Source organism: Cyrtonyx montezumae, unplaced genomic scaffold (assembly GCF_038088225.1).
Source record: "Cyrtonyx montezumae isolate F1298 unplaced genomic scaffold, pur_monq_1.0 scaffold_10, whole genome shotgun sequence".
In the NCBI taxonomy this organism is placed as follows: domain Eukaryota; kingdom Metazoa; phylum Chordata; class Aves; order Galliformes; family Odontophoridae; genus Cyrtonyx; species Cyrtonyx montezumae.
Genome location: NW_027071826.1, coordinates 18,467,540 through 18,481,379, shown reverse-complemented (window position 1 = coordinate 18,481,379; position 13,840 = coordinate 18,467,540). Strand labels below are relative to the sequence as shown.

At 34.8% G+C, this 13,840-nt stretch overlaps 1 protein-coding gene across 2 annotated transcripts in view; it reads right to left on the bottom strand.

Annotated features, from left to right (window-relative positions):
- The window catches only part of CEP128 (centrosomal protein 128), a 93,591-nt gene that overhangs the window by 62,948 nt on the left and 16,803 nt on the right, over positions 1 to 13,840 (bottom strand). For both annotated transcript variants that reach the window (XM_065751744.1, XM_065751751.1), the window contains exons 9-12: positions 5,715 to 5,801; positions 4,227 to 4,301; positions 3,132 to 3,264; positions 1,459 to 1,619 (exon numbers count right to left, since the gene is read on the bottom strand). In XM_065751744.1, the coding sequence (XP_065607816.1) occupies positions 1,459 to 1,619; positions 3,132 to 3,264; positions 4,227 to 4,301; positions 5,715 to 5,801 (456 nt within the window). The remainder of the gene's footprint in view (positions 1 to 1,458; positions 1,620 to 3,131; positions 3,265 to 4,226; positions 4,302 to 5,714; positions 5,802 to 13,840) is intronic.

The following is a 13,840-nucleotide window of genomic DNA, read 5'->3' as shown; positions in this document are numbered from 1 at the left end:
GTAACTTCAGGTATTAACTTGATTTAACCCAGCATAGAAGCTGACAATATAATGGTGAGAATATAGCAAAAGTAAAGAGTCTCTCCGCACCTTACAAGAGTGATTGTTCTTTAAGTATTGGAAGGCTGAAATAAAGACTACTTAAAGGCCTCTCCAGGATAAACAACCCCAACTCCCTCAGTCTGGCTGCACAGAAGAGGTGCACTAGTCCTCTGACTGTTCCCTGGACTCAGTCCAACAGGCCCATTTTTCTTTTGTGCTGGGGGCCCAAGAACTAGAAGCAGTACTTCAGGTGAGGTTGCACAAGAACAGGCTAGAGGGAAGAATTACCTCCTTCAGCTTATTGTCCACACTTAATTTGATGCAACAATTGGATTTCTAGGCTGCATGTGCATGTTGCTGGCTTGTGTTACATTTTTCCATGAATACCTCCAATTTCTTTTTGCAGGCTGCTCAATCTATAAATCACCCAGACTATATTCATGTTTTACACTGGCCTAACCAAAGTGCAGGATCTAAAATGTCTGTCAAGGATCCTCTGGAGTTCTAACAGAAACATTCAGCTTGGTGCCTTCTGCAAACTTGAGAAGGAAGGCTGCTCTTAATCCACATCACCAGTGCAGATATTAAACACTATCAGCACCGACATGGACCCTTGAGGGATACCACTCATCAGTGGTCTCCACTCAGACACTGAATCATAGGTCACAACTCTCTGGATGTGGTCAACCAGCCACTTCTTTATCCATCAAATAGTCTATCCATCAAGCCCACGTCCCTCTAATTTAGATGCAAGGATGTTCTGTGGGACTGTCAAATTGTAGAATGGTTTGACTTGGAAAGGACTTTTAAAGATCACCTAGTTCCAATCTCTTGTCAAAGGCAGGATCATATTCCACTGGATCAGGTTGTTAGGTTCCTATTCAACCTGACCTTGAGTACTTGGCTTGACATGGACGGGGCATCCATGTCATCTCTGGGCAATCAGTTCTAATGTCTATCCATCCTTACAGATCATGTGGGTTTAAATAAGCATACTAATAAATAAATATTATCATTGTTACTACTAATTAGTTACTTACTAGCTAGTTACTTATTGTTAAATACTAATAGAAGTGAAGATGTTAATGTACTTCACTATTTCATAGAACAAGGTATTCCAGTTTGATTGAAATTAAACTTACAGAAGTAACTCCTATTCATGGTAACAGCAGATAAAAATCAGATCACCTTTTATCTGGACATGTGAAAAAGGCAAATAGCATGAATTGTGGATTTGTGGGCAACAGCAAATGACTTGGTTTTTTAAAGACAGGAGAGAAAAAAAATCTGCAAGCTCAGTCACCATTCAAAGTTACGGAACAAATTCAGGAGAGCATGGCAAGCACTCAATTACACTCTAATCTGGCTTGTCACATACCTTAAGCATATGGAAAATGATTTACAAAGAAAACTTACCTCAATGTGCATTACAAGCTGTGCTTTCTCCTTGTCCTTATGCTCTATGCGTCTCTTCAGCTCTTCTACCTCCGACATTGCTGTGTTATGAGTCAGCTTTGCCTTAAGCTCCAAAATATGTTTCTCCAGTTCTTGCTTTTCTCTCTCATATCTTTCAGCTACTATAGAACAGTGGGAACAGAACAATATGCCCAATAGAAACATGGACTTGTGGAAAACTATTTTTCTAATTTTACCTCTGGCATTTCACTATATGTGACTATTACAAAGCTATTGATGAATGTGAAAAATGGCTAGAGTTATATGATAGCCTTTCATTGAATAAGACCAGTATTTACGGCTTACTATTATCTAGTCATTTTTGGGGGTACCCCCACTCCCTATCCCTGAAGGAGTCAAATAAAAAAATAATTAAATAAAGTAAAATAAGAAATGAAAATCTCCCACGAATTGCAATGCAAAAATTTTATACAATCTGAGTGTGAGTTCTGAGACAGGTATTGCTGTCTGTGAATTCTCTCAACGCTACAACTGCAATAGAAGTTCTTGATGAAAATAAGCTCTAAATATCCTAGAACAGAATCTCAAAAGTCTTCAGAGGCAAAGAAAAATTTAGTTTGCATATATCTTTCAAGAAAAAGTAATAATGCAGTAAAGAAAAATAATTGCTTAAATTTTAATTTCTTCTCCCTTTCTGAATGTCTTAATAGATTCACTACATTTTCCCGTGTTTTCATAGCACTTGTTACAACTATAAAACAAGTGCAAAGAAAAAGAAGCTTTTTCATGAACATGAAAAGCACAGTAACAAGTATGTTCCCTTTAAAGCAGGTTTACTAATGCTGAAGTAACTGAAGAAAAACTACTCAAATCACAACCCTGTATTACATGTCTGAACCTAAATTGTGTACACAATTATCATTTTCTAGTATCCTGTATGAGATTTCGGAGTCTGATTCTCAATAACATTTCCATGACCAAGATAATTCAATAGCTGAGTTATGAAAATATAAAAAGTCGTCAACCAAATTAAACACTTCCATAACACTGGGCCTGAAGTAACTGTTCTTCTATAATATCAAATACCACATCTTTGTTAATGAGGTGAAAGATAAAGACATTCTCTAGTACATTTTGAACACAATTACATGTTGAAATTGTTTAAAATATTTTTCTTCTAAATATCATGGTTCCACCCATAAAATTCGAATGAACTGCAATTAGAAGTTGTGACTGAATGATACTGGATTATTAGGATAATATTCCTAAATACTCTGGATTATGATGGTACTTCTTAAGAGATTCTACCAAAAGTTTAGCAACCTTATTAGCCCAGCAATGAAAATGACTTCTGCCATGATTTTCAAGTTGAAAGGTTTTAAAGAGCAAATGTAATGAAATGCAAAAAAAACAAGTATTTAGGAATAATGTGAAAATACTACCCATTTTCCTTTAATTCTTTCTAATAGTCTTCATTTGCTTTAACCACACAAATCAAGGTAATTTATCCTAAACTGCTATTTATTTGTTACAGTACTTACTATCTTGAAAGTTAAGATTTTATCCGTCGTTACAGATGAAACAGCATAGGAATTTAAACTTCCAAGACAGAATTAATATCCAGGTTGACTAAGTAATTTATAAGCATCTAGCACCTAATTTGGGAGCTGTACCTGTTCTAATTCTTTTTTCATCTTCTTGTACATCCCGGGAGCTCTGATGATGCATAACCACATGTGAAATTTGACGCTGCAACTCTGCACGATCTTCTTCTGCTCTCAAAAGTCGGGAACGAAGATCTCCAATCTAAAATGTATATTGAAGTACCAGATGTTTGACAAAAACATGGAATGAAAGTATAAATTCTATTCTTTTATTAAACTACTAAAAGGAACCAGTAACTGTACACAAACAATGTTCATAAATAAGTCTTAATAGTTCTACAGACAGTAAACAAAAGTAAGATAGTTTAGTTCCTAGTTACAAGTCACAAAGCATTTATTCAAGCAAAATGAAAAGGACCATTCAAATCTACTATGGTGACCATGGCTGAGCATTAATTTCTCCAGAGTAAACAAAATAATATCATTTTAAATGTTTCAATTGTCTTCTTACATGGAAAATATCTATATAAAGTTATATTTTTATGTCAATTCTACTCATTAAATATACAATACTACAATTGTTGAAACATAAACAAGCCTTTTCACATTTTTTACTTTCATATACAGTTACAAATATTTAGGTAAAAGGACTTTTTTCTAATGGATCTTTTATAATCCAGGTTCCTGCATCCTCAGGCTTCAATCTTATCTGCATTAGTAGGCATCATTTAGAACACACTCTGGATCATTCTCAGGAAGGTTTGCTTTATTTTTTTTCCCCCTTCATATGATAGTGCATAATACAGCAGCAAATACTGCTATGCCACTGGTGTATAAGAAGGCATGCACTTACTATAACAATAATCACTAATACAGAAGTTGTTCTAGAGCATACTATGAAGGGCAGTTAAAAAAAATTTGTCTATGTACTTGGAAAGTACTGCAGCTGCTGTTACTGTTCTTACTAACACATGAACATATTACTAAAAGGTCTATATTTGTATTCAAATCTTTCTTTCTGAATCTCCTTCTTCCCTTTCCAAAATATGTTATATTATTAATATGTTATCTCATATAGAATATGAGATAGGAAGATCAATCCAAAAGATTCTGAAATAGCCAAATATGAAAACTTTAGTATTTCAATCACACCAAAGCAGTTACCTGATGCAGAAGAGCTTCTCTATTGCTTTCTGATTGATCCAACATTTTCCGGGACTGCTCCAATTCTCGCTCAAGCTTTCATTACCAAAAATGATGAAGAAAGAAAAACTGCACATGCATCATCGTACAAAAGTGACTTTTAACTAGTTAATCCTGGCACAAATTAATTGGTACAAGCTATTATTTAAAATAAACTATACCATATTTTATTCATTCAAAACCTTAACTCAGATTTCCACTTGTACTAAAACCCAGATATATTTAAATTATACAAAGGAAGTTTAACCTACAGTCTATAATTTTTGCATACTTGTCTATGAAACATGAAGATACCAAGTAGTATACATACTCCAAAACAAATAAACAAATAAGTATAACAGCTACTTCCCAGAGGTTTTAAGTAAAATAAAATAATAAAAGAAGTTTTTAAAATGTGCTACATAACTTATTCTTACAAATGTTAAAGGTTACACTTAATCTGTACAACTGGTAATTGGTAAATTCTGTGCTTCTCTTCACTGTGTACAAAGACGCATTTCAATTTTTCTGGATATAAGAATACTGAAAAATTGAAGAACCCAGACTTCCATACAACTAGAGATTTCCCCAAAATACTGTGTCAAGGGAATTTAGGAATGTATAATCAGAAGTAGTCAGCAAACTGATTATCATTTCCAAAAACAGAAAAAAAAGCTATGAAATATTTTGTGAACTCTGACAAAAATAACTCAAAGATTAGAAAGATGTACGTGAAAATACAAATAGTTTTTGAAAGGAGAAATTGTTATTCCAGAGATAGTACCCCTTTTGTGAACGCTAAGAGGCTGGCAAATGGGCAAAGTAAACAGGACTAGTATTAATGGAATTAAAAGGGTAACAATATAAAATATTACATTGTTTGCGTAGCATTAAGGTTTAGCATAGACTCTGAAAGAATTTACAAAATTGTTATACTTTTATAAGAGGGGGAAAAAGCCTGAAAAAATGCAGTATGTCCCTTGCAACCTGCAAAAAGAGAAATATAAGTGGTTTTGTTTTCTACAGACAGTAGAAAAAAACAGTTCAGAAAGAACTATACTAATAATCACTAGTTTGCAGAATAATGAAACAAGCATTAATTACTGGGATGAAGTAAAGTTGCATCTTTGAGCTGCTGAAAATATGTGACAGCTGACTACATCTAATTGACCCTATTCAGAAACCAATCAAAAAAAAAAGAAATCAAGGACAATCTACAAGCTTGTCTTCTGGCAAGATGAAGCAGTTGTAGAAAAAACAACAGTAACTAAAGAGCTTTGTAAGAAAGATGTATGTTTAGTGTACTGTATCTGATATATTAAAAAATAAAAAGAAAACCAAACACCATGTTATCTTAAAAAGTAAAGAAGTTTATCGTTCTGGTTTCTCTGAAGGACGAAGAGTTTACTACAACATATGATATTATTCACTCACTTAAATCAAACAAAGAAGAATAAAAGCAAGGCTTACTTGTTTCTTTTCACTTTCATATTTCACAAGTTTATTTTTCACAAGTTCTTCTGTTTCGGTTGCCTTAGCATCTTGTTTCTTTAAAGCCTTTAGAAGTGAAAAATATATTGTGAACTTCATTTAAAAAGTTAGAGAAGTCCTCCTTACATATTAAAATAAAGCAATATGCTGATACAATTAAGAAAAGGTCTAAAATTAGTGCTTTATGACTACATTTAAAATTTCAAGGTGAAGTCAATGTACATTGTTATTAAAAAAAAGCACATACGTACATAAACACATACACAGAACTGAGCCAAATACAATATTACAACTAGCATAAACATCCTTTCCATGTACAGATCTCCAGATGCCCATGACTGACCCCAAACGCTGTGAAATGAAGGGCTAAGAAGCTGAAGAGATCCCCTACAGATAAGCTGTGAAAATATCAGATGAGGAAAATACACTCTCCAGTGCAGAATATACAATTACATGACATATGATGCATTGCAGTGAGGAAAACGCTTCTATAAAGTTGTGTCAAAATTTTGATAGATGTTAAGAATTGCAGCATTAAAGCAGGATTAACTGAATCATTCCTGATCTAACATTCTTGACACTGGCAGGCTTTATTTTGAAAATAAATTGACAAACCATGCAGACTTTCCTTGCCCCACTCAAAACTGAGTGTCTAAAACCACCAACATACATTTTCTAAAGCATCTTTTGTAAATAAAATTGCTTTGAATACTAATTCTGAAATATTTTCCTTCTATAAACCAACATTATTTAAAAAAATGTAGCTAATTACTGGCAAAGAAATGCAGCAAACATTACATGAGATTAGTAACATAAACAACTCAAGCTTAGGAATTGAAAGTCATAAACTCACCCACTTCACTTGCTGTGAATTTGACTAACTTCATAAAAAATTCGTTTCCTTGCTATACAACAAGACCAAGCCATTTCCAAGCTAGCCACAAAATTAATTCCCTTTGAGATCTTAGCACACACCTCTTATTTTGATCCAGTATCACAAAACATAAATACATCCATAGCCTGTCCAGAACAAAAAGCTCTTTTCCAGTCTATTCTTTCTGAATATTTGTGTTTTACATAGTAAAGGAATATCTCCTTAAACAAATAACCCTGAAACTAACTCCTGTCATTAGTACAATTTCATGCAATTTTGAACATTTTCTGTTTGCTCTATACTGGGGCAAGTTTTCACTTCATTAAAAATTCAGCCATAGACATTTTATTTTTTTAAGTAGCTCTGTGGAGTAATAAATGGAAGTCTGTATTTCTCTTAACCTTATATCTCCATCTCATAAAATATATGGGTTTCAGTATATTTTGGCTTCATCTCCTGCTTGAACAGTTTATACTACAAAATGAGATTGTGAAGCTATGTATTATAGCTATGTCACTGAAAATATTATGCTACATAAAGAATTAGGGTTTTGTTTTATTGATTCATAATTAGACATTACAATCCTGCAGTGTATCTAAGGTATTTTTCTAACTATTCGGTACGTACTGAAAACCATCCTTAGGAGTTACCAGTATAACTCAAAGTTGCATTCAAATCTGAAACTTTCCCATTTTGCTTGAAAGGACTCTAGGAAGAACTCCCCAAAAGCTATAACATAGGGGAAAAAAAAAAAAAAAAAAAAAAAACAAGCATAAGATCAAACTGCTTCTAATGCTATTAATGAACATGAGGCGGTAGTGATGTTATCTATTAAGAGATATACACTAAATGCAATTCTGTTTCATTGTTCTAGCAAAATACACAGCCAACTGCATGCCCACCTTATTTTTGACACTAAATTAGTAATCAATTGTAATCATTTATTCATGTGCTGATTTTGCAAGGAAAGTCAGTATATAAAGATAATTAAATTCAGTGTAAAGGAAATTTAATTGTAGCTAAGTAAAAGCTGAAGTGGAATTAGAAATACTAGGAAAAATTTCAGAGATGTCCCTGCTGAAGGCAAAAAGTACATTTCTGCATCACTAGTGCATCCAAATTCATAGAAGAAACCACAAAAATCAATATATCATTCCAACACACCAGGACCACTGTATGATATTTAGATTATTAATCAGCAGTTACATCAAACAAAAAGGCAGCCTTTCATAACACCAATAGTAAAAATATGATGTTCAGTTTTATTTTTTGTATATTGTTTAAAAAAAAACACCCATAACCATTGTTTTATTAAGAAAAAACACTTCGAATATATCAAAGCTAAAATACTATAAAAAGAATGTGACAGTACACTAAAATTAAACATACCACACATGTACTGCTTCAACTGTGAAACACAGGTTTCTCCAATAGGTGCCAGAAAGTCCATGAGTTAAGCAACTAGAATGTCATTAAGAAACAGAAATGCTTGGTCACCTACAACCAGAAAAGCAGTAGCTCTTACTAATGACTCAGAAACTATGTAGGTAAAAGACAGTTCTATTTTTGCCCTCTTTCCTAATAATCTCTTACTGTTTTTTTTGCCACTTTTGTTCTCCATTAAAGATCCCTCTGTGAAAGGTTTATCGTGGGAAATGAAGGCTTTTTTCTTTACATGTAGAAGTCAACTTTTTTTTTTTCTTCTTAATTTCATTTCATAGAACAATCAAGGTTGGGAAAGACCTCTAAGATCATCTATTCCAACCACTGATCCATCTCCACCTCACCCACTAAGTCATGTCCCTCAGTGCTATGTCTACATACTTCTTAAACATCCTCAGGGACAGGACAGCAACCCTACCACCTCCCAGGGCAGCCTGTTCCAATACTTTACTACTATCTCGAAGAATAAATTTTTCATAACATCCAACCTGAACTGTTGTCCTATCACTAGTTACCTGGGAAAAGAGGCCTACCTCTATCTCCCCACAACTTTCTTTCAAGTAGTTGTAGAGAGCACAGTCTCCTCTGAGCTCCCTTTATGCTTCTTTGTTGTCTCCAAAGAAGGAACGGTGGGAATGAGAGGGTCAAAAGAATTAGAGTATTAGGTACAGCAGTTCCATTATGCTCCTCTCTGAAAGCATCCAAAAAAACACTCCTGGTCTAGGGAGCTTAGCAAAGCAATGCTGAAGGATCAAGGAATGGAAATAAATCTGCAGTCATTAAAATTCCCCCACCATGGTCCTTCCCTTAAAAAGATTAATGTCCCAGCTGGCCAGTAGATAGCTAGTAAAGAGGCTATGTAAACTTGGCCTTGGAGACAGCCACAAGGAAGTAGAGAATTTGTGTGTAAAGAAATCCTTATAGAATGGTTTCAGGATAGACCATCTAGATGCTCTACAGTCTGCTCAGTCAGAAACAGGCTATCATCTCTGCCAGACTAGATAAACTTTTGCATTGATCCAGGGAAGCAATTCTTACAGTTCTTTGTATAGACGCTACTATCATGAGATAGTATGAGAATATCAATATACATGATATAGCTCTACTCACTGCACCTCATCCATAGACAGTACGCTAAAATCCACAATATTAATAAAAAAATTTACTTTTTACCTTTATAAATGGGGAAAAGTATGAGAACCATGGTTACAAGGGTCTCTGCAATCTTTTCCATCTTAAAAAAAATAATAATCTTTGAGTAGGGATGTATGACTTTTATTTAAACCTAATTTTTCTCTTCCAAATAAAAACAGATTTAAATGTACTGCACAGACCACAAATTGAAATTGGCTCTTTCAAAGTGAAACTGAACAGTGAAATAAAGTCATATTAGACAAAATATGCAAGCAGACCAACTTCATGCTTTATTTTAAAATAGAACAAACATGTACTTAATTTGAAAGACTTGTTTTCTCTAACTTGCCACATTAGCAGCTAGCACTGGTCCAAGTATTTTACTATTTCTTTAAACGTCTTGCCTAGATATTTCAGTGGCATATGTATGAGACCCACTCACATTCCAAGGCTGTGAAGTGAGTCAGACTCAAACTGCAATCAAAGAAAAAAAGTAAAAATAAAAAGCAGCCACTGGTGGCATAGTACAGAGCTAAGGGGGCAAATATCAGTAATGCATTAAAACATCCAGAATTCTCAGAGTACAGATCACAGATCAAGACTGTTTGTCTAAAAGGATCACAGAGAAGGCCACATGAAAACAGAATTTTCAACATTTTTGACCACCACTCACTTCACGGTATGTGCAGTAAGAAGATGTACCCATAGTCATTTCTTTAATACAGTCAGTGTGTTCAAAACATTCTATAAAGATGATTCCGTACACCTAAAGCAAACAATGCATGCTCCTTAGGTGCTGAAATAATTGGCTGATGTGGTTGCCAAGCCCCACACAGCATGTTTAAAAGTCACAGTTGTCAGGAAAAGTCCCTGGTAAATGAAAAAAGGGAAACATCACTCCCACTTTCAAAAAAGGGAGAAAGACCCAGAGAAATGAAGACCCAAGAAGCTATGGACTGGTCAGCTTCACATATATGTCTGGGAAATTCATAAAGCAGATCCTCCTCATAGCTATGTCAAGACACATGTGAGATGAGACGGTGATCCAAGACAGCTTACATGCTTTCACCAAGAGCAGATCATACCTGACATATCAGGTGGCCTTCTACAATGGAGTGATGGCATTAGTGGACAAAGAAAGGGCAACTGATATCTACCTGGACTTCAGCAAGACATTTGACAAAGTCCTGGACCACATCCTTATCTCTAAAGTACAGAGACTGAATTTGAAGTGAAGTACAGAGGCTGGACAGTCACAGCCACAGGGCAGTGGTTAACTGATCTATGCCCCAGGTAGAGGCCAGTCACAAGTGGCACTTCACCCAGGGGTCATTCTTGGGACTGTTGCTCTTCAATATCTTTAGCAATGACCTAGACAGTGGGATTGAGTGCACCCTCAGCAAATTTGTAGACGGCACCAAGCCGAGTGGTGCAGTTGACACAGTAGAAGGAAGGGATGCCATACAGAGGGACTGGATCAGACTTGAAAAGTGAGCCCATGAGGACCTAATGAGATTCAACAACACCAAGTGCAAGGTGTTGCACTTGAGTGGAGGCAATCCCAGATATTTTTGTGAGCAACCCTGTGGAGAAATACTTGGTGGTCAAAATGCTGGACGCAAGCCAGCTAACTGCATCCTGGGCCATATCAAAAAGGTGGAGAACAGGAGGGAGTAGGAAGGGATTATCCTCCTTCCAGTCTGTCCTCGCAAGGCCCTACTTGGACTACTATTACATCCATGCTACGAACACAAGAAAGATGTGGAGCTGTTGGAGCATGTCAAGAAGAGAGTGATGAAGATATTGCAGAACCACTCCTGCAAAGACAGGCTGAGAGAGCTGGGCTCATTCAGTTTGCAGAAGAAAATGCTCTGGGAAGACCTCATTGCTAGCTTCCAGTACTTGATGGAAACTTATAAGCAGGAGGGAGACTGACTTCTTATATAGACAAGGGGGAATGTTTTTAAAATAAAAGTGGGGAGATTTAAGTTGGATGTTAGAAGACAATTCTCTGCTCAGAGGGTGGAATAGGTTGCGAAGAAGCTGTAGATGCTCCATCCCTGAAATACGTCAAAGGCCAGGCTGAATAAAGGCCTGGTCAGCCTGATCTAGTGGGTAGCAACACTCCCCAAGCCAGAGAGGTTGGAACCAGATGACTGTTAAGGTCTCTTCCAACCTAAGCCACTCTACTATTCTATGAACACCACATTCTCATTTCATCAAAATTCATAAAGCCAAGCAGAAGAATTACTGAAGTTGTCCAGAATAGCCATTTTGTATAAAAATAACCATAACAACTTTTAAGAAGAATATTTTATCTCTCTTTAGAAAACAAAGGTATGTATGCAAACAAGTGCTACTAAGTAGATGGTATCTTCATGTTTAAAACAAAGCAATAAAGAATCTCAAAATTTTAATTTAGACAGAGAATGCATTTTGGTAAATCTATATATACACATGTCAGTAGCAATGACAAAATGAACATATTTGATAGCCTAATTTAGGAACAAGTTTGTATCACAGACAGAAGAAAGTGAAGATGGACTAATACTACCACATTAATTTTGGTTTTCTTTATAAATAGTGCATAAGCACACCCAGAATAAACAACTCAAGAAATATTACTCAAGCTCAGAGTAAAAAAAAATAAAAAATTAAAGATGTAAAATTTTATAGTACAAGTCTTCTTTAGAGTCAGTATATAATGAGATATATTCTATTCTTGGTTAATAATCAATTCATGTCGATAACAATGAAATATAAATTAAAAAGTTTTCATATCACAAAAAAGTCGAAGAAGAAAAGAAATAGCAAAGTATCATCATGCTCAGTTTAATCTCTGAGAATATATAATTAAATAATTTAGATTTAGGAAGATATCTGTCTTAAGATGGTAAAATACTGCCGAGCAGTGGTCAGTTACGGGCATTGTACTTTCCCTTCCAGATAACTTCTAATGCTTAATTAAGACATCTGGTGGGGTTTAAAACTGCAGATGATCAAATCCAAAAGTTAAATTTGTTTTTGTTTAGTTTGAGATATATAGCAGGCAAAATAATAAAAACAAAAAAACTGTCTCACTAAATTGCTACAAATGCTTTAAATAGTATTTCTTCGTAATTTATGCACGTGATACTGAATGATTGGATTTCAGATCTCAGTCCAAACCTTATCCTCCTTCCAGTAATGTTATTTGTAAAGCACAATGGAGAATGAGAAAAGGATAAAGAGACTTCAGCAGAGCATTAAATCCATGGAATGGTCACCACAAGGTAGAGGCTTTACACAAACTGCCTCAATATAGAATGTAAAAGAATTCATGAGAAACTGTAAACTGAAAAGATTTTCTAAGAACTTTGCTCAAAGACTGAATGAATGACAAGTTTTTTCTGTACTCTAGAATAATAAAAAATACCCTAGCAAAATACAAACAATTATATCAATACAAGCAATGAACAAATGAATAGAAAGACAAGTACTCAGCTTACAGATAAATTGTTGAAATAACAGTCATTTAAGACAGTTCATGAATTTTAAATGTTTCAGTGTCAAAGGTTTCATTATTCATTTTATTTGGTTTACCAGATAAAAATCTATTCATCTGTATCACCACATAGAAGAAGAAAAATGAAAATATCAGCTGAAGAACTCAAATTCTTAGGTTGTTTTGGCGTTGGCATTTTTATCTCTGCTTTTTTTTTGCTTTGCTGTTATAAACTTTCTGCCTCCTCAGAATGTTTTTTATATTCCTATTTACTATATAATCTATATGCTGTAAAAAAGAAAATAATTTTACTCAGAAAGCTTTCTCACACAACAGGTCCTCAGATGTGTACTGCACTGAGGATTCTATTGTACACAGTGTTACAGCATGTACAGAATTCATGTTATTTTGTTCTTTAAAAAAAAGAAATAAAGGAAAAAAAAACATTCCCAAGTTAAGGAACAACCTAGTCCAATCTGCCTATGTGTGAACTGAAGAGCTCAACCAACTATTTCACTGTCTCTGTGAAATATAAACACTATTCTGAATTGAGATAATTTTCTACTTGGAGGTTGAACATAATAGCCTTGATATAAGTAACAGGAAGAGGACATACTGTTCTGTTTACTGCTCAGAGTATAATGGAAGTCTATGTTTCAAAGTCTAAACTGTCTCCATCTTCTTCTGCAACCCATCAAACATTAAAGAGGCTCCCTTTCATACTTGTCACCAATTCCTGTTTCTCATACTAAAGGTTAGTAATTCCTGAAAAAAAATCCTCCATTCATTGCAACATCAGTAATCTAATTTTTATTAGAATTCCCAAACAGTGAGTCCAGTCAAAGAAATCCAGAAGCCATGATGGAAAAAGACCACACAGAAGGAAGATACAAGATGCAAGCCCCTTCCTGAGAGAGTGAAAACAGACACCAAAAATGAGATTCACCTCAGAAGAGTTGCAATTATTAAATACTGTGCGTGTATTAAATCTGTTCCAATCAGGATTGGCTCTAAATCTTGGGTTGGGCAAATCTTTAATAGTGTAAGTTTACCAAGCAAACTCATATGTACTGAACTTTCCATTAAGCTTCCCAAGTCTAAGGGTCTGATGAAGTCTGAATACTAAATTTTTCAGCAATTGAATCAGAAAACCTAGTTTAAACAGGAAGG